The 25220-nt window shown below is 34.5% G+C and overlaps 1 protein-coding gene across 5 annotated transcripts in view; it reads left to right on the forward strand.

The window, feature by feature from the left end:
* Positions 1-25220, forward strand: part of PPP1R9A (protein phosphatase 1 regulatory subunit 9A) — a gene marked incomplete at both ends in the record, with an annotated part of 277895 nt that overhangs the window by 183631 nt on the left and 69044 nt on the right. For 4 of the 5 annotated variants that reach the window (XM_084230159.1, XM_084230158.1, XM_084230160.1 and 1 more), the window contains one exon: positions 15236-15371. In XM_084230159.1, coding sequence (XP_084086285.1) covers positions 15236-15371 — 136 coding nt within the window. Of the gene's footprint in view, positions 1-15235; positions 15372-19945; positions 20012-25220 lie in introns of all 5 variants that reach the window. The other variant, XM_084230157.1, reaches the window with a different exon arrangement.

Raw genomic sequence — 25220 nt, forward strand, 5'->3', positions numbered from 1 at the left:
CCATAATAGGACAGCTTTCTTCATCAAGACAATATGGAAAGACCAATATGGCAAGACCCTGCTAGTAGGATGAAGATCTACATGAGATACTAAAGTCATGAGCGCGACTTCCCATCACTTTTGCCATATTCTGTTGGTGGGGAGCTAGTCACAGGTCTCTCCACACTGAAAGAGATATAAGAAGAGGAAAAGCCCTGAGTGCCACCTTAATTTCTTTCTATGATATATATAGGATGTGGGTATTAACATGTGCTTTTTAATATAAGAAAAAACTGGAAGTAAATCATTCAAATTGTTTTAAACACCATCACTGTTCCTATATATATATATATATATATATATATATATGCTTTATTGAGGTGACATTGGTTTACAACATGATTTCTCTTTCAGAGGTGTAGATTCTTCCTTTTAGGTGCTGTTACTATACCGCATCACCCCCAAAGCACCCAGAGTCCACCACCGTAGGCCCTTCCCAGTGTGCCCCCTTCTCATTCTGTTCTCCCTCTGCTCTCTGGTAGCCTACTTGCTACTGTCAGTTATCTAGGGCTTGTTATTGTCTAATCCTTTGTTTTGTTTCTCTGTCTTCCACATACAAGTGATACCATCCTGTAATTGTCTCTCACTTTTTGACTTGATTTGCTTAGCATAATCCTCTCCAGCTCCATCCATGTTGCCACAAGAGAAAAATGTATTTTGAATTAAAGTATAGGTAGCAGAGGTAAAATCTCAGAGTTATTTCTGTTACAATCCATGAATAATATGCATTGTATTCACTGATATTTCTCTGGTCTTAATGCCAGGAATGGTCTCTCTCTAGTAATTATCAAATGAAGCCAGATGTTATGAATTCAGATTTGGCATAACTATAACAGATATATGAGTTTATGGAAGTGTTTTAATTTCTCTTTGACTCAATTTCTTTATCTATAAAATTGGCATCAAGTTAATACTAACCCCAAAGATTTGTCTTGAATGTCAATGAGTCAGTACATGTAATACATTTCAGTGAATGCCTGGAAAAGTTGAAACACAATCAAATATTAGCTATTATTATTTTCTGATTACTTATTAGGTATTCATGTAGATTGTTAGTTGTTAAAAAAAAACAAGAAACATATAATAGTTGTAGCCATTTCTAACAAAAGTGCAGGATCTTATGCTATGCATTTTAAAATAACTTTTTTGTTGACTGTAATGTTTGTGTTTTTTAAATAAGTCATTAAAGTTATTTTTATATAAACTAATATATATCATAAAATACATTTTTATATCAGTTAATTTATTTTTAACTGAGGTAATATTGGTATATCCCCATCAGTTATTACTTCCACAGTGCACCCACCACCAACTCATCCACAGTCCACCACACCATAGACAATTGTGCTTCCTTCCCACATTGTTCCTCCCCTCCACCACCCCCTTGGGGCTTCAGTTCTGTATTCAGCTATCAAGGTTTTTCAACTTGTCTTTATCACATTAAAAAATTCTTCACCTTTCAGAACTAAAGGTAATGAATTCTCAATAACAAAAAGTTAAATTTCTTAATATAAAATTAAAAGCTGAGTGTTCTTTTCCTTTTACCATCTGTCTGAGTATGCAGAGGAAAGTAGTGTTAACAGCCTCTTTTTTGTTCTTTGGGAGGTAGCAATATAAATATTTTCATTTCTTGATTTTTCAGTTTTAGATTAAAAAAAATCTTATGATTTGTTTGCTTGTTTATAAACCTTCGTCTATCTTTTTTTAAAAATTGAAACAATTTTGCAATAGTTTGGGCCTCCCTGGTGGCGCAGCAGTTGAGTGCTGGGCTGCGAAGCTGCCCGCAGCCTCTGCATAGCCAGTTCAATCCCCGGCCACTGGCGAGGGTCCCACATGGCGCACAGACCTCTCCTGCCGCCCGCTGCTCCCCTCAGCAGTGTATTTCATCAGTCTGCCTGTTCTGTTTCCTGCTCTGGCTCTGGTGAATTCTCTCACCTTCCCACGCTTCTGATTGTACTCAATGCTTGTATAAATCAATCAATCAAAAAAAATTTGCAATAGTTTGTAGCATTTACTTTCTCTTATAAAACTATACTTGTGTTCAGAACATTTTACATAGATTAATTAAAACAGAACCAGTAACAAACATTTACAGTGTTATGGCTATGGAAATATTATTTACTGTGGACTCTGGTATTGTTATTATTGAATTGATAAAAAATGAAATGTATTATTATGTCATTCAATCTTTGCCTCGCTATGAGAAAGACAGTTCAAGGCATCAGGTTCTAACAGAACCTGGCTTTTTTAGCCTTCTTTATTTCCTCAGTTTCATACATACCTGTTAGTATGTCTATAAGTTAATTATTTTGTTTTACTATTTGGATTAAGTACAGTATTTGACATTCAAAATCCTTTTCTCTCAGAATTATGAAGACATTGTTCATTGTCTTTTAATATCTGCAATTAATAATGAGAAGTTTAATGTTAACCTGATTCATAGTCATTTATGTTTTTTTCCCCTTTTCTCTTGTGAATACTTTCCCCCTTATCATTGGGTTTTTGAAAGTTTATGAGGCTGTAACTAGATTGGGGTGTGTGTGTGTGTGTGTGTGTGTAATTCTGCTTGGGACTCAATCTGAAGGCTTGGGTTTAGAAAATTTTCTCTTAACATTTTTTCTCCTCTATTTCTTCTTCACTGCCTTGTTTCTTTTTTCAAACCAGTATTAAGTAGGGTTTAGATATCCTGAACATATCCTTTAGCATCTTTTCTCTTAGTGTTGCTGTCTGTGTACATTTTTGCTAATATGTTCAAAGACTTTTCTTAATTTTATCACCCGGATCACCAACTTATTTGTAAGCTATGGTCTTTTATATTTTTAGCTGTTCTGGCCTTAAACTCATTTTCCTTTTTTGATTTCTAGTTCTCCCCTCTCTTGTCCAAGCTTAAGATTAGTATATCCAACTTCCTATTTTCCATCTTTATGTGGCTATCTAGAAGACACAACTTAAATATGTTCAAAGTATTAACCTTTATTTGTACCATTCCCTAACTCCTGCTCCTCTGAAAATATACATGATGTTTACTTGTCTGATTCCTTCATTTTATTTTATTTTTGTTTTTTTTTTTTAAGATTTTATTTTATTTGTACAAGAACCTGGGTGCAGGCCAGAGATGTGGGGGTGAGAGGATTCACCAGAGACAGCAGGGAACAGAACAGGCAGAAGGACCAAAATACGCTGCCGAGGGGAGCAGCGGGCGAGACAGGAGGGGTCTGTCACACCATGTGGGTTGCTCCCCGGATGGCGGGGAGGCGGGGATCGAACCAGCACTGCAGAGGCTGCGGACAGCTCCACAGTGCTGCGCTCAACTGCCTGTGCCGCCAGGGAGTCCCCTTTATATATATATTTTTAAGATTTATTTTATTTTTTTTAAAGATTTATTTATACAAGAACTGGGGTACAGTCAACTCAGATAAACTATGTAAAATAAAATGTCTCTAAAGTTTAGGGTAATTCCTGTCAGAGAAGATATAAATTAGAATAAAGAAGGGTGCCATCACAGATTCATGGGAGGGTGAGAGAATTCACCAGAGACAGAGTGGGGAGCAGAACAGGCAGACAGACCAAAGATACTGCTGAGGGGAGCAGCGGGCGAGACAGGAGACGTCCGCTGTGCCATGTGGGAATCTCCCTGGCCAGCCAGAATCGAACCCGTGCTGCTGAGGCTATGGACAGCTCCACAGCATGGGGCCCAACCCGCAACACCACCAGGGAGGCCCTAAAGATTTATTTATGCATACAAGAGCTGGGGTACAGGCCAGAGGTGTGTGGGGGTGGGGGTGAGTGGATTCACCAGAGACAGAGTGGGGAACAGAACAGGCAGATTGACCAAAGTACACTGCTGAGGGGAGCAGCAGGCGAGTCAGGAGAAGTCTGCTGCGCCATGTGGGTTGCTCCCTGGCCGGCTGGGGGATCGAACTCATACTGCAGAGGCTACCAATAGTTTTATAGGTTGTGTCTTAACCCCTTGCGCCACCAGGCAGATTCTTCTTTTTAAGTCTCAATTCAAAAATTACTTTTTCAGTGAATGAGCTCTTCTTGTATTTTTTTCTGTTGTTCAGACCCCAACTCAGTGTTTTTTAAAGTGCCATATTTTTTACATAGCATTCATCTAATGGTCCTGTTATGGTACTCCACTCCTTTTGTTAACTCTCTTGGTTAGCCCTCTGTATCTTTGACCCCTGTGTAAATGGTATGATGATTATAGAATGAAAGAAATAATGATGTGTAACTTCCAAGGCGTAGGTCTTTTGGATCACTGGGTCTGGAAAAAATCCAGCTGCCATATTGAAAAGACTTTCCAACAACCTTCTGGAGAGGCCCACAAAAGGAAGAACTTAGGCCAGCCAACAGCCAGCATCCACTGCAGCCATGTAAGGGAGACATCTTGGAAGAACAACCTCCAGACTCAATAAAGCCTTCAGATGACCACAGATCCGGCCAATATTTGGTTGAGCTTCATGTGAAGCACCAATTCAAAACTGCTCGATTAAGCTTTTCCGAAGTTCTTGACTCAGATAAACTATGTAAAATAAAATGTCTCTAAAGTTTAGGGTAATTCCTGTCAGAGAAGATATAAATTAGAATAAAGAAGGGTGCCATCACAAATTCAACAGATGTTTTAATTATTACCTAATATTATAAAGAATTTTATGCTAATACAATTTAAAATAAATTGTTAAATGTCTTATAAGACAATACTATGAAAAAAGTACCAAAGCTCACTCAAGATAATACTGTGTGTATGGATATATATGAAGGTGAATTTAGAGTTAAAGCTTTCTAGTAAATTAAATTCCAGGTCTAGTTTGTTTTACTGGTGAATCTTACTAAGTATTAGGGGAAGTATTACCAATTCTATACAAAATTCTTTAGAACACAAGAGAGAGGACATGTCTCAACTTACTTTTATCAGGCCAGTATTACCATCATACCAAAGTCATAAAAAACTATTAAAATCAAAATTGCTATATACCAAAATTCCCCGTGAGTATAGATAGAAAAGTAAGTAACAAAATTTTATCAGATTGAATTCAGGAATCTATAAATGGATAATAGATTATGGCCAAGTGACATTTATCTTTGGAATGTATAACTGAATTAACATTGAAAAATCAACCTATGAAATTTTCAATACTAAAAGAATAATGCAGAAAAGTCATACAGTTCTCTCAGTAGCTGTAGGTTAAAATAACTCTAAAGAAACTTGAAATATAAGTGAATTTTCCCAGTGTAATAAATAGTATCTAGGTAAAACCTGCAGTTAATCTCATGCTTAATGGTTAAAGGTTAAATGCTTTCCTTTTAGTATCAGAACAATGCAGTGTGTCCAGTTTCACCACTTCTACTGAGCATTGTCCTGGAGGTCATTGCTAATTCAGTGAGGCAAGAGTAGGAAATGGAAAACACAGAAATTGAAAAGGAAGTAAAACTGTTTACAAATGGCATGTTTTTCTACATAGGAAATCCTAGGAAACCTAGAAAAGGTGCTGCTAGAACTAACAAGTGAGTCAAACAAGGTTACAGGACAGGAGGTAGGTTAATGTAGACAAATACTTCCATTTCTTATACTAGTAACAATAAAGAATTGAAAATTCAGATTAGAAACATTTATGATAGGGCCTCCCCGGTGACGCAGCAGTTGAGCGCTGTGTTGTGAAGCTGCCCGCAGCCTCTGCAGTGCCGGTTTGATCCCCGGCTGCTTCCTGGCCACTAGAGGAGGGTCCCGCATGACACGCAGACCTCTCCTGCCGCCCACTGCTCCCCTCAGCAGTGTACTTCGGTCCTTCTGCCTGCTCTGCTCCCCGCTCTGGCTCTGGTGGATTCTCTCACCCTCCCGCGCTTCTGACTGTACCCAGTGCTTGTATAAATAAATAAATAGATAGATAGATAGATAAATAAATAAATAAAAATAAATTAAAAAAAACATTTATGATAGCATCAAAGCCTTGAAATACTTAATTGGGGATAAATATGACATCACATGCTGAAGACTTAAGCAAAATATATCTGAAAGAAAATAAAGATAGCTTAAATCAGTAAAGTAGTACACTTGTTCAATGATAAGATCACCCAATATTGTTAAGATTCACAAATCTGCAGAGTAAGCAGTCTAAGTGAAAATCTCACCAGGGTTGTTTTGTTGTTAAAATTAACATTTTTAAGAAATGAACAAAGTTGAGGAACTTTCACTGCCTGGAAATGAAAGCGGTCTAGTTTAGGCAAAAGGATAATAGTATAGATTAATCATAGCTCTTTTTTTAAAATAGATTAATCAAACTGACATAAATCGCTTTTTTACAAACACACTAAGGTTTTTCAGTGGGGGGAATTATCATCCTCTAAACAAAGGGTGCTGTAACAATTGAGTAACAATTTTTAAAAGGCAAAAACGCCTCGTAGTGTATATAAAAATTAAGATTGATCATAAACCTAAGTGAAATAACTAAAACCATAACATTTTTTAGAAAACAGGTACAAATCTTTATGATTTTGGGTTAATTAAAGATCTTTTAGGTCATATAAGCAGGAAATGTAAGAGAAAGAAATGATAAACTGCATCAAAATTTAAGACATTTGTTCTAAAATACCCTTAAGAAAGTGAAAAACAAGCTACAGATTGAGTATTTGCAAAACAATTATCTGATAAAGGGCTGTTATTTAGAAGATATGAAAAACTCTTGTAATTCGTAAGATATAAACCCCTATTAAAATGTGCAAATCAATTAAAGAGACACTTCAGAGAAGAAGATATATAGTTAAGTACATGAAATGCTGCTCAACATCATTAATCACTAGGAATGTGTAAATTAAATCCTAGTGGGGTATAGGATGACTGGAATTTAAAAGATGAAGATATAGGGCATCTTTAGGAATACAAAATAGCACAGCAACTTTGCAGAATAATTTGGTAGTTTTATATAAAGTTAAACATACACTTGCCACACCAGTTAGCAATTCTACTCTTAGCTATTTACTAAAAAGCGGTGAAAACATCTGTCTCCCCAAAGACTCATATTTTCATGTTCATAAGAGCTTTATTCCCAATAAAAACTAGAATCAACCCAAATGACCTTTTAAACTGAGAAATGGATATACAATTATATTTCATACAATGAAGCATTTCTCAATACAAAGGAATGGACTTCTAATATTCAACATAATGTATGACTTTCAGAACTATTATATTAAGTAAAAGAAACCATACACAAAAGCCTTTACCCTGCTAAACTCCACTTAAAACGACCAAGGTGAAAAAGGGAACATTTTTGAGATGACAAAAATGTTCTATATAGTGTTCTGTATATATAACTGTGTATGTATTTGTCAAAGCTCACATATTACACAACTTGAATTTGGTGAATTGTATTGCATATGAATCTGGCCTCAGTAAAGCTTATTTTTTTAAATGTATGATAATAGTTACAATTGACTTAGCTCCATGCTAACTAATTATATTGATGGAGGTGGTGATTTGGAAAGAAGCACTATGACTCTTTGAAAAAGGCACTTGTAGTCAAGCAGAATTTCCCTAAGATTTTATTGTGCCATATAGAGTTAATTTTAAAATACTTGATTTTAACCTAAAAAAATTACATTGTATGAAAGTTCTTATGTCTGCACCCTTTTCCTTATTCAAACATGGATTTGCAACATAATTTAAAAGAGCTCATGTTTCTTCCCTGGCCCAACCCCTCCTGCAGCTATAAGTGGGTCCTTGTTTGTCTTGTCACCATGTACCTGACATGGATAGTTTACCTAATGCTGCATAATTTATTATTCAAAATAAATTTGGTGACTTGAAACACCAAAATTTCGTTCTGTCAGATTCTGTGAGTCACTTTCAGGGATGCCTCACAGCTGGAACCTGGCTTCCCCAGGGGGAGTAACCCAAGAGAATACCCAAGATGGAATCTGCCATCTTTATATAACCTCATTTCTGAATGGCATTCTGAGTGATTTGCTAAAAGTGAGTCAACAAGTCTATCACACACTCAAGGGGAGAAAATTTCACAAGACACATGTATCAGGAACCAGAGAACACTTGGGCCTATCACAGAAGGCTGCCTGTTCTGTGGTGATCATAATAGTAGTGATCAGTTGAAAGACTGGACAAATGGACAGGCAGACAGGCAGACAGATTAATGTTATACAGTAGGATTTATTTGCTTAATGCTTATGCCCTATCTTAAGAAGAACACTGAAAATCCTGAGATAAAAAAGACTAGTCAGCATGGTAATTGGTCTCTTCTCCCTTCTATATAGAAAAGTGAAAGATTCTACAAATTCTTTCCTAAAAAATAGAAAAGTTTTTTTTTTAAGGTTTTTTTTTTTTTAAGACCTCAACAGATTCCTTTTTTTTTTTTTTTTTTAAGATTTATTAATTTATTTATACAAGCACTGGGTACAGTCAGAAGCGCAGGAGGGTGAGAGAATTCACCAGAGCCAGAGCAGGGAGCAGAGCAGGTAGAAGGACCGAAGTATACTGCTGAGGGGAGCAGCGGGCGGCAGGAGAGGTCTGCGCGCCATGTGGGACCCTCCTCTGGTGGCTGGGGAGCAGCCAGGGATCGAACCGGCGCTGCAGAGGCCGCAGGCAGCTTGGCAACCCAGCGCTCAACCGCTGCGCCACCGGGGAGGCCCAAAAATAGAAAAGTTTTTTAAATACATGGTAATGATCATAAAGCACTTGAAAGAGTGAACCGTGGGAAAAATTTTCTTTTAAACTCCAGACAGCCATCTTAGTACTGAGTGTCCTAGGAAAGTGCGTTCACATTGGTGTACAGCCCTGTGTGTGATTCAGAGGCACAGGGTCAAAACTCTTCAGATGGATTGTCACCACATCACACTCATCACCAGTGTACCCACAGTTAAAAAGCTTTGGCATTCAGAGTGAAACTATAAAATGTAATGAAACATAAATGACAAACTTTTTATGAAAGTGTTTAAAAAGCACCACGTGACTTTGTAATTAAAGACTCTAGTAAGAGTAGCTCTTATGCATCTATCTTTCTTTTTTAAAATTTATCATTCACATGTATTATACAGTAAATATTTATTTAAGGAAGATGTGAATGAAAAAATTGACTACTTAAGAACTAGTAGCTATATAACTTTTCCTTTTTCCATTAGCTAATTCCACATTAAGAATTTTAAAGTATTGGCATCATTTAAGTGCTACTTTTGACTAGAATATCACTTGTATTACAATAACATGTCTGAAAAACAAGGCACTCATGAATCGTTTTTTGACATAAACTTCTCACATCATTCACACAGAACATGTAGGATCTTTAACTTCAATTCAGTAAATTGTGAATGCAATTTTATAGTTGTTTAGTTTTTCTTTAATAGCTCTCCAAAGAATTCAATAAATTAATCAGATGAATCCCATATAATTTAATCATGTAAGTTCCAAAGGACAGTACATGGATGTGGGTTGGTCTGATAATAGATGAAAAGAAAAGGAAAAATTAATATATCTGAGTTTGCCTATCGTATCTCACTTAGCTTGAAGGGGAAAATGGATAGTTCTTCTGAACTATCTGAGAATGGATAGTTCTTCAAGTCACATTGAAACAAGATAATTGTTTGAAACACTAGAAATAAGCCTTGCTAAAAACATACTAATTATAGATTTTAGTTTTAGTATTGTCATTGTTTATCAATCATAAGACCAGGAAATAATAATTCTTAATTTAAATATCATTACCGTTTGGTTTCTGTTATAGCTTATAGCTTATATAGCTTGGTTTCCTTATAGCTGAAAATAACAGACCACACCATTGTTTTTTGAAACAGGAAATTTTTTTTTTTTGTGATAAGAAAAATGTTTTTCTTACAAGAACTTTAAATTTAGAAGCCAGTTGATTTAACTACATTTATTATCTTAATGATAATTTCTAAATATAACTCATAATTGTGCCAAAGTATCTGTTGATTTGGTCACATATATTTATTTTTTATTTTTTTTTGATTATATATTTTTAATTGATTATATATATATATATTTTTTAAATTATAATTATTTTTTTTTATAAATTTTATTGTTATATTTAGAGGGACTGATTGTTGCTATTAATCAGTTTATTTTTGACAATTTAAAAAATTCAACTTAAAGTATCATGTCATTCATACTTTATATTTCAATAGCAACTAAAATTAAGGTTTTCAGAGCACACTTTGGTGTGTTTTATACTTTCCCTGTGGCTGACTCAAAAAGTCTACTTTGTTTGCAAGGCTAGTGTGATCAAATAAGAGGTAATTGGGACAGTATATACAGATAGTACTTTTAATGCACTCGATCCTACGTAGATGTGAATATACCATCTGGGTAAAAACAACAGTGAACATTATAAAACACTCTGTAAGCACCAGGTACTTAGTTACACTTTTATATGGATTATATAGTAATTATTTGTTGTAGTCATTATATTCATTTTACAAATATAGAAACTAAGGATTAGAAATATTAGTACATTCAAGGTCACAGCACCAGTAAGTGATATTTATGGTTCAGTGGAGTCATCCTTCCAAAACCATTTTTCCCTTTTGCAAACTTTTTTATCATAGAATATATCTTTTATATTATCATATATGTACTCTGAATCCATAATTGACATAATAACCTTACTTAGAAATTTTCATTTTCTAATCAATTCTACGTATGATAAATTGTACACAAACTATTATAGGCTATAAGGTGCAGCTTAAAATTCAGCTAGTTATTTAGAACATATAAAAGGTAATTTGAATATTATATAGTTTTTAAAAGGGAGATTTTTATCTGTTTTGTCATAGTAATTATAGTAATAGTGCCTTAAGGTCCTTTTTTATCTAAAGCATATTTTATTCTTTTATCACTCCTTTTTTTAGATACATGGGGGCAGATACTAATTTTCACATGAGGAAAATTAGACAGAGCATAGTTCAATTCCATTTCTATGTACTTTCTCTCTCTGGACTATACTTATGAGGTTGGCATTCTGTTATTGCAGATCTGGATTACAAGGTCTTAAGATGTGTGTAGATGGGTGTTATAACATTATCCAAATTAGCTGTCTGAGTGAAGAAATATGTTTACTTTAATGTAACACTTTCAAAGTAAATGCAGAGATGCACCGTGTTCATGGATGACTTAATATTAAGATGAGAGTTATCCATAAACAGATCTATAGAATCAAATTAATCCATAATCAAATTTTTAAGGGAATTGATAAATTGATTTTAAAATTTATATAGAAATATAAGTAAATCAGAGTAGTCAAAATAATTTTGAAAAATTTATGCAGAGTTGGAGCACTCCCTTTGCCTAGTTTGAAGATTTATTATATTTCAAGATTCATAGGGCAGTGTGGTTTAGGCACAAGGATTAGTACATTAATGGAATAAATTGGAAAGTCCAGAAATCAGAAATATATGGTCAATTGATTTTCAACAAATGTGCCAAAGCAATTCAATGGCAGTAATGAATAGTCCTTCAACAACAGTGTTGAAACAACTGATCATCCATTTGAAAAATAATGAAACTCCACTCTTACCAAACTTTGTATATGAAATAGCTCTAACAAAAATAAAAAATATTAATACCTTAAGAAAAAAAATGGGGACAAAAACCATCATAACCCTGAATAAGGCAAATATTTCTTTAATAGGCACAGATCTTTTATTTATTTTTTTTTTTGATTTGGCCTGTATACTTTATTTTTATTTTTTTTTATAAATTTTATTGTTATATTCCCCATACAATTGCAGCCCCCCCATTCTGACCCCAATCCCTCCCCTCCCGCCCCCGCCCCCCTAAAAGTGTCTCTGGTTCATAGTTTTTTGTTGATTTTGATTTTCACTTTCTTATAGTTATTCATTTTCCTGGTCCCTTATTTAAGTTTTCTAGATTCCTGCTATGAGTGAGACCATCCGGTATTTTTCTTTTTCTTTTTGGCTTATTTCGCTGAGCATGATCCCTTCCAGCGCCATCCATGTTGCTGCAAATTGCATGTGTTTATCTTTTTTGAATGCTGAGTAATATTCCATGGTATATATGTACCACATCTTCTTGATCCAGTCATCTATTTTTGGGCATTTGGGCTGTTTCCAAAGCTTAGCTATTGTAAACAGTACTGCTATAAACATAGGGGTGCAGGTGTTGTTTGGAATTGATGTTTCTGTGTCCTTTGGGTAAATACCTAGGAGTGGAATTGCTGGATCATATGGAAGCTCTATGTTTAGTAGGTCCAGAAATCTCCACACAGCTTTCCACAGTGGTTGGACCAGTTTGCACTCCCACCAACAGTGCAGGAGAGTTCCTTTTTCTCCACACCCTCGCCAACATTTGTTGTTGCTAGTTTTTTTAATATGTGCCATTCTCACTGGTGTAAGATGGTATCTCATGGTAGTTTTGATTTGCATTTCCCTGATGACAAGTGATGTTGAACATTTTTTCATATGCCTGTTGGCCATTTGCATTTCTTCTTCAGAGAAGTTTCTTTTTAGCTCTTCTGCCCATTTTTTGACTGGATTATTTTCTTTGTTGTTGTTGAGTCTCATCAGCTCTTTGCAGATTTTTGTGATCAGTCCTTTATCATTAGTGTTGGGGTAGGCACAGATCTTTTAAATAGTGATAAAGTTCGTTGGGCCTTCTCCTCACTTTGCTCAAAGGACTCTGGTAGGGGAATATGGTTGCTTTGGTGGTGGGGGTGGTGTGGTATCATACATCTGAAGGGATATGAGCCTATCCTTCTAAGTCATAGTAATCAGTATTATCTTAATACAAAATAATACAATTTTTGAAAAAGTGTACTTGCTTGAAATACACAATTAAGAAAGTGACAGGTAAGCCACAGATTGAGAGATGATAAAAAATACACACTTAATCTGTGTGCATGTATAAATATATATAAATGCATCAAACACACACACACACATATGGGTATACATTGGGAATATATAAAGAACCAGTTCAAGTAAATAACAAAAAAATAAAACAACCAGTTTTTTTAGTTTTTTAATTTTTGCATAGAAGAACTGGGGTGTAGGCCAGAGGTTTGGGGGCTGAAAGGACTCACCAAAGAGTGGAGAGCAGAACTGGCAGATTTACTAAAATATACTGCTGAGGAGAGCAGCAGGAGAAAGGAGAGGCCTGTTACACAATGTGTGAGTTAACTCCCTGGCCAGGCATCAAACTCAGGCCATAGCTGTGATAGCACTGAGACTTAACCTGTAGGCCACTGGGGAGGCCCCACAATCCAGTTATTTTATTTTATTTTATTTTTTTAAAGATTTATTGATTGATTGATTTATACATACATACATACAAGCACTGGGTACAGTCAGAAGTGCGGGGGAGGGTGAGAGAATTCACCAGAGCCAGAGCAGGTTGCAGATCAGGCAGACTGATGAAGTACACTGCTGAGGGGAGCAGCGGGCAGCAGGAGAGGTCTGCGCACCATGTGGGACCCTCTTCTGGTGGCCGGGGAGCAGCCGGGGATTGAACCGGCTCTGCAGAGGCTGCGGGCAGCTTTGCAACCCAGTGCTCAACCACTGCGCCACGGGGGAGGCAAAATCCAATTATTTTAAATGGGCAAAAGATTTGAAAAGATATTCCACTAAAGAAATATATGAATGGTCAACAAATGTGTGAAAAGTTACTTAATATCATTTGTCAGCAGAGAACTGAAAATAAAAAACATTGTAAGATATCATTAGATACCTAATTAAATAACTAAAATTTTAAAAAACATTACTAAGTATTGGTGAGGATGTCAAGTGATGAGTTGACAAAGTGCAATGAGATATTCCATTGATAAAAAGGAACTGATTACTGGTGCTTGCAACAACATAAATGAGTCTCCAAAATATTATGGTAAGCCAAGGAGCTGGACACCGTGATTTTCATGTATAGAAACCTCTAATATGGGCCCAGAGTGAGAATGATCTACTAGAAAAGGAAATTATATAATTTGGATTAATGAAAATGCTCTAGAGTTTACTTGATGTGGTGATTTCAAGTTTATACATTTGTAAAGTGTACCTAACTATACTTTTAAAACAGATGTGGCCTGTTTTAAATTATAAATTGTGTGTAAATTATACCTGAATGAAGATGAAAATAATGGTATTTATAACTTTTATATTTATTTAATTCCCAAAGGAAATTAATAAAGAAATGCCCAACATAATATCCAAGTTATGTCCTATTTGAAACTGCATAAATATATTTCTAAAAATACATTTAACTACAGTTATCTAAATATAAATATTTTGGCTTTTAATGTGTTTGTGCAACAAATGGGGGAGTATGTCATTTAAAAGTATGATTGAATGTAGCAACATTTTATAATCAGGAAAATCTCAATTATAAAAGCAAAATTAAACATTCACATTCAAAATAATAAAGTTAATTGATATATGTATAGACAATAATGATAGAGATATTTTTATTTTTAGAAAAAATAGGACCATATGTTAATGTGTAAAATGTTAAATGTTGAATATTTTGATTGCAAAACATCCTATTGATGAGGCTATATCACAGGTGTCTGTAGTTTGCAGTAAGTAAATGACATTACTGTTTTTTCCTTACCTAAATTAATGTCAAAGATTTTTCCCTTTGTCCCTTTATTTTTTGAAGCTATACCCTTCCTCATACCATCTCTTTCCAAAAGTCAATTAATTAACCTCCTTGTCTTCTTTTTTGTTTTTCATTTAAGATACAAGGTCCACATTTGTTTCCCCTTCTTTTTCTTATTTTCTAAGTTATAGTAACTTAGCAAATGCCTGCCTATTAATTTACCCTCTCTATATATGTTATACCTCAAAATGTTTTTGAAGTAGCTTTGTATTATAAAAAGTATTATGCAAATGATTATTAAGTTCAATGGTTTAAGAAATGAGTTTGCAACCAATTTGTAAGGCATTGAAACTGTGTAAAGTACTGTAGAATAGACTATATCTCTTTTTTTCTTCTCAAAATAACATTTTATAGTCCTTTACTTTTTCCCTTTCTTTTCCTCTAGGCTTTATCTGAAGAAATTGCTCTGCTCACCTTAGTTTCCTCCCAGCATGCCCTTTGAACTCTATAGGTGATATTTTTTGAGGCTCGATGGACCTTCAGGAGATACCAAACTTTGTTACTTTTCTTATCACTCCTTTTTGCTGGAAAGTCTAATTATATTAGTCCTCTTTAACCTTTCTACAGATTTGTCATTGGACGAGAAAAACCAGGACAAGTCAGTGAAGTTGCCCAGTTGATAAGCCAGACACTGGAACAAGAAAGACGCCAGAGAGAGTTGCTGGAGCAACACTATGCCCAGTACGACGCAGATGATGACGAGGTGAGGCAAATTTGCAAGTGTTTTTCCCCTAAATTACTACTTTATAAAACTCCTTTCTGGACAGCAGCGTGACAGAGTCTTTGTACTTTCTCAAGGGCAATACGTCTGCATATAATCTCACCTAAAAGATACATACTTCCATGTGATATTAAGTTACGAAGTGTGAAAACTTTGGAGTAAAATGCATCATCTTTTACCACCAAAAATATAAAGAAATTATTTGAAAGAAAAATGGATAAAAACACAAAGTGAACAGTATTTGTTTTTATTTTGGGAGGTGATTTTTTTCTTTCTGTGCTTTATATTTACAGAATTTTGTCCCAACTTTCCTACAATAAGTATGTAATGCTATTTCAGAAAATCAGTAGATATTTAAATGAAAAAACATACATACACAAACCTACACAGAAAAGTACTAAAATTTTCTGAGTGTTTTCAAGTCTTTTTTTTTCCCCCAGGAAGAGAAAGTTCTTTGGATCTGTTCAGTATGATTTGTGCTAACATAATGCAGAACAAAGCTTTTCCACTAGCGCATATTCCACAGAGTAGATACATATTGGAATAATTTCACATCCTGCTCTCTGTAGAAGATCAAGTAAATGAATAGAGGCTAACCCCCAAGTGAAAACAGCTCTCCGGAACCCTTGTGTGTTTTAATAGAATACAGATGTGGTTCTATTTCTAATGTAAATGCCAAATGTACATTGATATAATGGGACAACATACTTTATTATAAGCATGTTTGAACATGCATATGTTTCATATTGGCATGTCCAAAGATCCATCAACAAAGTAGTTACAGTATTTCATACTCCATAAACATAATAAATATTCAGGTAAAACATATTTTTTCTACCAACTGATGGAAGGACAGCGTACCTTCAAATGCTCAACCTTTACTCACCTTAATATATTCTTTTAACAGAACTTTTTTTATTGGTTTCTAGCCAGGACATAGTGAAGATGAGTAAACAGACATTCATATTTTTCTCATGTATCTTTATTCTGGAATGTTTAAGCCCAAATGTATATTAATTTTCTTCTATTTATATTATACTGAGGATATAGTCTCCATTTCTTATAGTAGAAAATTTAAATGATATATCAGTTAACTTTTGATCAAAAAGTAATACATTTAGAATCTTTATGTAAATGAATTAGTCTCTTAGAATTTTATTTTACTTGATTTAGCTTTTCACTTGCAGAGTCCATTTGAAATGCTTAATGTTTTCTCATTGTACTGAGATGTTATATATGAAACTATGTTGTCTTGGCTTTTAAAAAAGTGAATTCCTCAAGCATTTCAACTTTCATCTTGCCTAGTTTTCAATTCTTTGTACCAGTATTTTTTATCAAAGACCCTAATTTTCTTTGGCTACAAGCCTGTTTCAGAATTGTAGAATCTGTCTCTGCAAGTTTGGTCTTTGCCTGCTCACTCTGCTTAAAAAGGGGTCTATTGGTGACATCAAGTGACAGAAGGTGAAGCCAAGCTTTCTAGTTTCTTGTCATCCTCAGTGTCTTTGCATTTAGAGGTCAGCATTTGAGCTAAATTACGTAATCCTTCCCAGCTTCTAACTTTCCATGAGTCTATGAAATAAAACATCAAGACTAAAAAGAAAAGAGGAAAATGTGATAGTTGTTTAAGGCTACCCAAGTGACATTTTGAGATTTCATAGCAGTGACTTCTGTTATATTGAGGAATTGATCATATGTTTCCCCAAAAGTTTTCAATTCAAGCCTCTAAGCATTTTTTTTTGATATAAGATTTCCCCTAATTTAGTAATTTAAATAAATGCAAAAGGTATATTTCTTACTCAACATTTATACTGACACATATATCATTTGGATTTTTTTTTGTTTTACTAGTTTTTATAAGAAAAACAGAGTTGATTTTCTACTGAGCAAATATATTTAGGTGTAAGGGAGATAAATAAGCATTCAGTGCTAGGAAATTTGCAAGGACATTCTTACATGAGTCCATGTAAGCTTTGCAGAGGCCAGAAAAGATTCATTTTTTTTTTTTCTTTCTAATTGTAGCAACTGAGATTTTTCTAGTTGTGTAGCTAGTAATTGGCAAATTGGGGTGTCTTCCCTGCTCCTAAGCCTGATTTTTTTTGCAGTACACTGTTGTTTTGTGGTAGAGTAAACTGATGGGTCTGTCTGTATTCAAGCACACACAAAGTAACGGTAACAAGATATTGTGAAAGGGATTCCTGTTTTTGGTTATGGAGTTTCTTGAAGTACTTATATGCTCTGTGATTGTTATATATTTCTAATAATGGGGGAATCAAATAATTAGAGAATTATTTTACTGTAGATATATCCTCTTTATAGAGATAAAAAGGAATAATCATTGCATATAGAATTATTTTACCAAAAATTATAGTTTTGCTTTAGGTTAATTTTTTTTTTTTGGTCTACAAGTTGTAGACGTCATAGAAATCAGTTGCTTGCCCCTCTGTTACCTTCACTTTATTGAAAAAGTTGAGGATTTTTCTTTTGTCTCTTCTCTGACTTTGTTTCTCCTTTTTTTTGTGTTCCACACTGCCTCACCAAAACCTGGCTCAGTAAAATCTACCCCTAATTTTTTGTGCACAGAAGAGATAATAACTACACAAATAATGAAGATTGAATCTAATGCTCCCAAGTATAATTATTATATTCTTTTGCATTTATTTAAATGATTAGAGGAAATCTTGTATCAAAAAAAAATCTTCAGGGGCTTGAGTTGAAAATTTGGGGGGATGAATGTGAACAAATTCACAGGACAGATGAAAACTGCACAAACTGGTCCATCTCCTGGACCAGCCAGGAAAACCTTTTATTAGCTGCAGAGCAATCATGTCCATCCAACTAATTTCCAGCACCAACACTTAAATTATTGTCTAACTTGAAAGACAGACATTACTTTTTGTGTTCAGATCATCCAAGGTTGATTCTAGTTTGGAACTCATTACCTTCATATAAGGAAATTTCTGCTTGAATTGCCTATATGGAAAACAATGAAATGTGAAAAATATATCCTGAAATTATAAAAATACGGTGGTCCTTGTCAGAACCATACTTAGTATTACGAACACTTTGTCAAACCGTGTATGCTTAGATACACCTGTTTTAATACTCTAGGAAATTTTAAGGTATATGCAAATAGAATTTGAAATATATAGATAATCCCTAAATTCTATTTAAATCCCTGCATTTTCTGTTTTTTCTTCCAAATATTTATCTAGAAGAATTTAAAATAAGCTAACAGCCATTTCAGTTTTAATTGCATTCTTATTCTTCACTCTCCATTAAACATTCTGATTTTTTAAAAAAGTTAAAATGACTCTACCTAAATGCAGAAAAATAAAAGGGAGGATCCTAGAAAGACGAGGTAGTTAAAATGTGCATTATTGAAAAAATTTAAATATAGATCTGAATATATCTGTGGTTGTGGTTGGTAATTACATTTCTGGATTTAATAAAATTGCTGTTCATTTCTTTTTCTTTCTTTTTTTTAAACAATCTGAAAGGTAACCATGGAGGATTTCAGTAAGCCCCTCAGACAGTCAGCACTGTCCCACGAAATTCTAGGGGTATGGTAATTTTTTTCAACTAGATTTTAATTTTCAATAACAAATTAATCTTCTGTCATACTCCACAGCTATAAGTATTTAGCCTTTTGGTGGTGGGATGATGTAATTCTGTGTTCCGTAAGTTATGATGTATGTTACGGGTGTCTGTTTTTATTAAAGAGCTTTTTTATGCAGTTTGAAATGCTTTGGACTCAAACTGGAAATAAAATACCAACTGGTACTTAGAAAATACTTATTCACTTAAAATGAACTATTTTACATTCACTTTAAAAAATGATTATTTTCCTCTTAAAATATCCTTTCAATCTTAATATTTCTTATTTTTTTATCTTATATTTTAATGTCTTAGTTTATAGACAGCATTTCAAAGTCTCCTTAGGCAATAGGTCATGATGAGGTTAATCATCATTCTGAAAACTGAGATCCTTCTCTTATATTTTATAAATTATTATATTTTATGGTTTCATCTTTCATAATTTGTTTCATCACTGGACATTAGTATCTTTATAACCAAATTAAGACAACATCAGTTTATTTTTTTAAATCTTTTTAAGTACTGGTTACTTTTAGATACGCATTTTTGTTGCTTGTATTAACATTGCAATAATTAGAAGCAGAATTATGATGGAAGCTATGGTTTGCATAAATGTTAAAAAGGTTTACAAAAAATACAATTTTTGTGTGAAAAGCTTTAAAAGGATAACATGAAATTTGATTCATGCTATTTGCTGTTCCTGGTTGGAGACAGCATGTGTTGTATGAACAAATGATTGCGATTATTATGGATGACCTTTTAATAATGTGAAGTTAATAATGTTAATTGGCTTTATATTGTGTTTATAATGTTGGGAAACTAAGAATGGGGTATTCGATCATTTTCAAAGGTGTGTGTTACAGCAAGCACTGCCATGTTAGTGTTTTTTCTATCCGTTATCACTAGGCTCTCTCGTTAGTGGAAAATTAGCCACCTCTAATTTTTGTTATCAACCATTTTAGAACACTGTGGCTGAATTGCAAGGAGTGTCTGGCAACTGCAATAATAATAACAACTATTTCATTAAGGTTTGTTTTTTGATGGAAAATGCTTATCCGTACCTTCCTGCTTCATGTGTGACATTAAATATTCTATGTGTCTTATTAACTAGCTTTATATCCTGAAGAGCTTCTCTAGAGCTGTGCATTTTATATGTTGAAAAATATAAAGCATATTTGAAAAATAATATTTAATTCTGAAGCATAGCACATATTTAGACATAAGTAGTATAGTTTGTACTCACTTCCTAACACTTAACCATGGATGTTTTTTAACCCATAACCCTAAATAATTTGTGATTGATATTAAGAGGGGAAAAAGTGGGCATGTGATGTTTATATGAAACAGTATACACCATGACTGATATTATCTTTAAATTCAGTGATTTTTTTCATTGAGAAAAAGCTGTTGATATGATTTAAAAGCAACTAAATACATGTCTTTAAACTATAGTAGTATATGTTTGCACAATTTATATGGTAGACATACCAAGATGTCTAAAATAATATTATACTTTAAGTAATAAAATAATTCTCAGTTTTTAGCTGCCATTAAATGGAGAGAGAGGAGCTTAAAAATGGAAGCCAACTCTGTTTTTAAAGGGATGCTGTTATATGGTAATTAGAGGGAACTAAAGAATAGGAGACATGCCAAACCTTTTTAACAACTTGTTTACAGACTCTAACTTGACTGGATCTTTAAAATTGCTATGCTTAATTACATCCTTTAGTTTGCAACCCCTCCCCCCAAATCTACAATAGTCATAGATAGTGTAGTATTATCATTGAAAGCAAGACTCATAAGGCTCTTGGCAAGCATTCTGTTGAAGACTGGATCCATACTTGATCTGACCTAAGTGATGTACAGACACACACACACACACACACACACTCACTCACAAACACACACACACACACATTCCCCCAGGAAGTGGACAACCTCCTCTACTTGGTAAGTTTTCTCTAGAAATATTCTTTGTAGACAGAAATATTAGTATTTATAATGAGCACAGACAGGAAAATGGTCATTGTCAAGAGAGTTAGAGTTTAGACTATGAACCTTTGCCTAAATAACGTAATAGTTTTGTTACCCATTTTTTTATTTTATCTTATTTTCATAATGCAAGTGAATTGTATGTTTTCTTGTTATTGTCTTTCAAGCTACCACTTTTTGGTGATATTTATTCATGAGTCAGGTACACAGTAACAAATAAACTTTATCAAATTTTTCTATACCTTTAAGTTCCTCTGCAATTATAGATTTTGTTTTTCCTATAAAACATGCTAGAACAATTATATATTACAATAATGAACCATTGAATGCGCAGTGTTAGATGTCAAGAAACAGCACAAATGAAGGTATTTTTCCTATTTAAAAATACTTGGAACTTAATAAAATTTTTTGTTTGTCAAAAAAGTTCTAAAATGCTGGGCTTCCCCGGTGGTGCAGCAGTTGAGCGCTGTGTTGCGAAGCTGCCTGAAGCCTCTGCAGCGCCGGTTCGATCCCCAGCTGCTCCCCGGCCACCGGAGGAGGGTCCCACATGGCGCGCAGACCTCTCCTGCCGCCCGCTGCTCCCCTCAGCAGTGTACTTCGGTCCTTCTGCCTGCTCTGCTCCCCGCTCTGGCTCTGGTGGATTCTCTCACTCTCCCGCGCTTCTGACTGTACCCAGTGCTTGTATAAATAAATAAACAAATAAATCTTAAAAAAAAAATTCTAAAATGCTAAAAGGTACAGTGAGAGATGGGGCTTACTAGTTTAGGAAACAAATTTACTTTCCAGTGAGCCATTGGGAGGGTATGATTATTCTGTGCCTTCGTTTTTTTTCTGGTTTTTCTCTACCTTTAAGGCTCTTGCCTACACCAACTCTTGGTTGCCCCTATATATTCACTTAGTCCTGTTCACCTTTCAAAACTCTGTTTTGATTTTTCGTCCTCTACAGAGCTTTCCTAGATGCTCTCAGCTGGGCTAGAGGCCCTTTTTTAATGAGCCAAAAGCACCATGTGTGACTCTCTCTGTCATTATTTATCAGTAAAGTTCCCCTGCTAGCTTATAACCTCTTCAAGCACAGGCTTCAATAGCCGGTTGATTTTTAATATACCAGGGATGAGCACAGCACTAGGCAAACTAGTGGAAGCCAAGAAATTGAACTACATTTAATCACTCAAAGGAGGTTTAGATGAAATTGGGAGAATGGAGTTAAATGAAGAGAAGGAAATTTAGTTAGGAATGTAATCTCAGGGACCATACAAGTGGAAGAATGAGGCAGAATATAAGGATGAAAGCAACAATAAACCTAGTGAGAATAGATTGGAGATAGGGAAAGGACTGGAGCAATGATCTGTACTTCCCCTTTGGCACTTTGGGCACTTTCAGTGAGTTTTTGTTACCACATGTTAATTGTTTTGAGAGACCATGCATTTATCTGATACTGAGTCTATTCCTGTTGCACTGCCCCCAAATCCTTCACATGTGAAATGCATAAAGCAGTGAGTTATAACCTTGGTATCCAAACCAAATAATGATGAGAAAGAAAACCTGTAAATCCTTTCCATTCTAAAAATAATGCAAAATATCTAAACAAAATATTTTAAACCATATCCCTCAGCATACAGGAAATAATATTACATGACCAGATTGAGTTTACCAATAATGCAAGTATGTTTTAATATTTCAAAATCAATTACTACTTGCATTTGACATTGTATTAGAAGGCAAAAGAAGACAAAAGCAATACATTAGATCTGAAGAAATAAGCTAGCTGGTTTTCACAGATGATGTGATTATGTTCACAAAATCTCAAACACACTTAGAGGTAAATTATTACAGACAATACAAGTTTAACAAGTTTTCTGAATACATAATTAACATAAAACATAACATCTATAGTAATATGTCTGCAAACAGAGAAACATAATTTAAAAGTTATCATTTACCTTGGTACAAGGCAAGATCTTGCTTAACAATAGATAGCATAGAGAAGAACACAATTTTATTGAAATGTATTAAAGCTTATATAAATGGACAAAGAAGCCCTGTTCATGGATTAGAAGACTCAGTAGCTTAACAGAGTCAATTTTCTCCAAGTTGATTTTGTAAATTCAATGTAGTTCTGGTAAAAATAATTCTGAAGAATTTTAAAATGGCATTTGGAAAGCTATTGCTAGAATATATAGGAAAGAAATAACCATGACATTTCACACGCCTTAAGAAAGAGATAAACTAGGGCCTTCATGGTGGTGCAAGGGGTTAAGCACTGCACTGTGAAGCAATCCACAACCTCTGCAGCACAAGTTCGATCCCCACCTGGCCAGGGAGCAACCCACATGGCATGGCAGAATGCTCCTGCCTCGCTCGCTGCTCCCCTCAGCAGTGTATTTCAGTCTGCCTGTTCTGTTCCCCACTCTGATGAATCCTCTCACTCCCCACATCTCTGGCCTGCACCCTAGCTCTTGGATGAATAAATAAATAAATCTTTTTTTAAAAAAGGAAAAAGATAAACTATAGTAATTTAGACACTAGGGCAAAAGAATGGACAAACTGGCCAAGGAACCTAAAAATCCTCACAAATGTGAAGTTTTGATTTGTGACACAGATAACACTCTAGATAACAAATGTTGGACTTTTCAATTAAGGAAAAATGGTGAAATTCAACCCCCGTCTCAATTCTCACACCTGAAATTTCAACTACGTGATCAGTTACTCAAATGCAAAAGGCAAAACTGTAAAATTTAAAAAACAGTGTAGAAGAATATCTTTATGACATAAGAATTATTTTTTACATGATACACTTAAAACAAAACCTTAGAGGAAAGGATTGAGAAAATTAATGTTAAAATTAAGAACTTTTGTTCATCAAAAAAATGCCTTTAAGAAAACAAAAAGACAAGACAACCCAAAATTTGGAAGAAAATATTTGAAAAACTAGAGAATTATTTAATATGTTTCCACGAACCAGTAAGAAAAGACTGCATGTGGCCCATCAACTCAAACTCCTGTCATAGAAGTGGAAATCTCAGTGGCCAATAAGCATGTGAAAAGATGCCCAACTATATTAGCATTCAGGATCTAATCATTGACCAAAATGAAATACTAATTAGTACCTAATTAATTGACTTAAGTCAGATATTTTACATTTTGGTGAATTTATGGTATAAGAAGCACTCTTATTCTCTCTACGTAGACATACGAATTTAGCTAGACACTCTGAAAAACAATTTGAAATTATCTAGTAAAGTTGACTTTAATTTTATTTCCTTCTAATAAACAGCTTAGTAAAACTCTTATCTACAGGAGCTGTAAAACATGTGTAACACAGTTTTTATAATAGCAAATATTGGATACAACTGACATCTCTTTCAACAAGAGAATGGATAAATATTTCATTGACTATTCATACAGTGGAATAATTTACAAAGCTGTTTCAGCAGTCCACAAAAGGCAATCTCAGGAGCATACCATAAAAAATAAAAACACACTGAAGAATGTAAGCAATATCATTCCATTTATATGGAATATAAAGTAGTGTAAAAATAAATGATACACTAGCTATATGAAAATGTAGTAAAATTAAAGAAAGACTAAGAATGATGGCTTTCAACAGGATTACTTAAGAGTAAGTAACTGAGGGCCTCCCCAGTGGCACAGCGGTTGAGCGCTGGACTGGGAAGCTGCCTGCAGCCTCTGCAGCGCCGGTTTTGATCCCCGGCCTCTGCCGAGGGTCCCACATGGCGCACAGACTTCTCCTGCTGCCCGCTGCTCCCCTCAGCAGTGTATTTCGTCATTCTGCTTGTTCTGCTCCCCTCTCTGGTTCTGGTGGATTCTCTCACCCTCCTGCACTTCTGACTGTACCCATTGCTTGTATAAATAAATAAATCTTAAAAAGAAAAAAAAAAAAGAGTAAGTGACTGAAGTAGAATCAAGGAGGCAGACAGAGGACTAGAATTAAAGTGTAGTGATTCTGAACCTTTATTTGATCTAGAATGTTAGTCATTTGTGCTGGTTATATCATTCATTTTTCATTACATCTTCCATACATTTCATAAATACTCTGTTAGCTCAGTATTTAATGAAAAAATTAAAATTGGCCATCTGTAGTTGCTTATATTTCATAATTATGTGGATGTAAAATGAATATGACATCGCTCCTGCTCTCCAAGGACCTATAAAATGACCATAAGACTCAGTATCTCAAAGTTGCCTCAACCTGGAAAATTCATGGTACTTCTTTAAAATTACAGA

The sequence above is a fragment of the Talpa europaea genome, assembly GCF_964194135.1.
Source record: "Talpa europaea genome assembly, chromosome: 3".
Classification (NCBI taxonomy): domain Eukaryota; kingdom Metazoa; phylum Chordata; class Mammalia; order Eulipotyphla; family Talpidae; genus Talpa; species Talpa europaea.